The 3,047-nt window shown below is 50.5% G+C and overlaps 1 protein-coding gene across 1 annotated transcript; it reads left to right on the top strand.

Annotated features, from left to right (window-relative positions):
* Window positions 1-1,022: 1,022 nt before the first annotated feature.
* LOC147985784 (uncharacterized) lies at window positions 1,023-1,961 on the top strand. Its single transcript, XM_087541737.1, has 4 exons — window positions 1,023-1,103; window positions 1,250-1,364; window positions 1,441-1,712; window positions 1,788-1,961. Exons 1-4 carry the CDS (start codon window positions 1,023-1,025, stop codon window positions 1,959-1,961), a joined length of 642 nt encoding a protein of 213 aa, XP_087397863.1.
* The last annotated feature ends 1,086 nt before the right edge of the window (window positions 1,962-3,047 follow it).

The raw sequence follows: 3,047 nt of genomic DNA, 5'->3' as shown, positions 1-3,047 counted from the left end.
AAGCACCAAAGACGAAGATCTGTCCGGGGAGGAAGGTCTCACCCTGGACTGCATCGCCATTGATGATCGTAGGAGCCATCAAGCCTGACGGCGACGACACAGAGGAACTCTCAATGAAAGGACCAATGTCGGTGTCAAAACCGGCGGATCTCTAGTAGGGGGTCCCGAACTGTGCGTCTAGGCCGGATGGTAACAGGAGGCAAGGGACACGAAGTTTTACCCAGGTTCGGGCCCTCTCGATGGAGGTAAAACCCTACGTCCTGCTTGATTAATATTGATGATATGGGTAGTACAAGAGTAGATCTACCACGAGATCGGAGAGGCTAAACCCTAGAAGCTAGCCTAAGGTATGATTGTTGTTGTGTATGTTGTCCTACGGACTAAAACCCTCCGGTTTATATAGACACCGGAGAGGGTTAGGGTTACACAAAGTTGGTTACAATGGTAGGAGATCTGCATATCCGTATCGCCAAGCTTGCCTTCCACGCCAAGGAAAGTCCCTTCCAGACATGGGACGAAGTCTTCAATCTTGTATCTTCATAGTCCAGGAGTCCGGCTAAAGGTATAGTCTGGCCATCCGGACACCCCCTAATCCAGGGCTCCCTCATCGAGCGATCCTCATCTTTGGGGAATTCGCTGGACCCGAGGTGATGGACAGCGGGTCCCTTCCGGTGGCCTCCTCTCCCAGGTCTATGGATGACGCCGAGGTACTGTCCCGAAGGACCCCAGGCTAGGGAGAGACGCAAGAGGCTGTCAGGGTAGCGCCAGAGGATGAAATCTCAGCCACCTCACACATGGGAGAGTGAATCCCCATGGAGACCGGTGATGGGGGCCATATCCAATTCGGCCCACAGCCGAATACGGCCCCAGAGACCTATACGGCTCCGGAATCCGGCAAGTAGCCTCATTCAAAAGAAGGAGGTATGCCTATTCCGCCGGCAACCTCTGTCCAACCAGAGGCGCCAGATACTCTATTGGAAGCGCTGCGAAGTGCTTCCATTGTCGAGGAACACTGTACCCTCATGGGTGCGGTGATTGAGAAGATTCAGTCCGCGAAGAGCGGACTGACCAAAGCATGCGCAAGCCCTCTAACAGGCTTTGAGGTACGCACTGCATTTATGTGAAAAGAAAGTTATTGTATAGACAGTATCCCCTGAGACTCTGTTCGGTGTTCGGAAGAAAGAACCGAACAGAGGATCAATTAGTTTTTCGCGGGAGACTAATTGTATATGTCTTTGTGAATAAGCAGGCGTCGCTGCTAGCCGCGACTTCTCATGGTGCCGAAGTCTCTGGACTGAAGCAGAGGCTGGAGCGGACCAAGGAAGAGCTCGGTCGTGCAAAAAAGCAGCTGGAGGACACCCAAGGTATGCAATGACCTTGTGTGTGTCCGGAAAAGGTTGAATATTTTTGTGCTTACCACAGTGCTATGATATTTATTAGGGGAGGCAACCGAGGTGGAGGCCCTCAAGAAGGCGCTGGCCGAGGCAGAGGAGAGAGCGGCAAAGGAACAAGCCGCCCGTGAAAGGCATGAGGCTAGGGTTGGTGAGGTCCAACAGGAGCTCCGGGATGCCGTGAAGAAATGCGAGTCCTTGGAGCGCCAGAATGCGGACAAAGTGTTTGAACTTGCTAAGGCCCGCCAAGCGCACAAGAGGCCCGGATCGACGCCTAAGGCGCCCTCCAGGAAATCCAAGAGGCCAAGAAAATCGCAGTGGGTCAGGCTTTCATTATGCAAAGCAAGTATGTGAAGAAGAGGTATCTCTTACTGACCCGGATTTCGAGTTCTCTAGCGGCGTTTGCGGATTTGCCGCACAACATTTCTGACACCGCAGAATTCTTCCGAGCCGAAGAGGGGAGCTCAACGGAGAATCTGTTCTGGTCACAATACCTTGCGCCAGAACATCCGGTGCCCTTTAGCGATAAGCTTAAATAGGTGGTCGAGCTGCATAGGGTGGCTGAACTAGCCATGAAGGATTTGATAATCCGACTATGGCCTGCCGAAGTTGTACCCAGCAGCTACTTTGGCCTCATGAAGCGGTTGGTTGATGCATGCCCTCGGCTTGATGCCATCAAGCGATCGGTCTGCATAGAAGGTGCACGGATGGCCTTCGCCCGTGTCAAGATACAATGGGCGTAGATGGATGCTGTCAAGATTGCGACCGAAGGACCGCCCGCGGGCAAGGAGCACCGCATGGCCGAGAGGTGTTTTGAAGATGTCTTGAAGGGATCCCGTATTGTAGAAGGGCAGTGTTCAAAAGACATTATCTTTGAATGAAGTCATTCATATTGTCCCTTCCTGTATGATGAAAACAAGGCTGATATGTAATATAACGCTTTGCTGTTTAGTATTTAAAATTTTACCTCCCGTGCGGCCGTTTTATTAAGTCTGAGAGTTGGCCAGTCGTCGGCTTCAGCCCCCACATAGGTAGTACGGGGGTGCTCGGGATGAATCTAAAACACTCTTTATCCAAAAATTTGTTCCTTGAAGGAGGTGTTTAGTGCAACGAACTAGGCAATCGGACTATGTGGCTTTATCACCCTCACTTATACATAGGAGTTTGATAGTAGAATTTTAGGCGCAGCCCCTAGTATTCGTGAGTCCGAACTAGGGTGCTGTAAACACCTGATTGGGTAAAGACCGATTCATCGCATAATGCGGAAAAAATCGCAAAAGATTTCTAACCTCCGAACAACTGACCGGCTCACGCCGCATCATGATAGTTAGTTTTCGGCTTTCTCTACTAAGGTGCTCATTCGGATAAACCAGGACACAATTGCAGTAGTTCTCCCTTTACTACCCCAGCCGATAGAGCGGAACGTAAGGTAGTAAGCACAAGAGCCGGTCAACCCAACTATTGACCAAAGACATGATTCGGAGCCAATGCATATAATGCTGAAATTCAGGGTGCCGAATTGTACTATAAAAGTGTTCGGACTTTGTTGCCATAGAATGGAGCACAGTAAAGCTCCTGGCGACTTAATGCGTACCAAAGTGTATGAGTGCAATTGATAAGATTATCAAGGAAAAATGAAGTAGCAAGCTAGTGCCG

This window comes from Triticum urartu, chromosome 2A (assembly GCF_056163025.1).
Source record: "Triticum urartu cultivar PI428250 chromosome 2A, HENAU_Tu73, whole genome shotgun sequence".
Taxonomy (NCBI): domain Eukaryota; kingdom Viridiplantae; phylum Streptophyta; class Magnoliopsida; order Poales; family Poaceae; genus Triticum; species Triticum urartu.
This window is presented reverse-complemented; position numbering and strand designations above follow the sequence as displayed.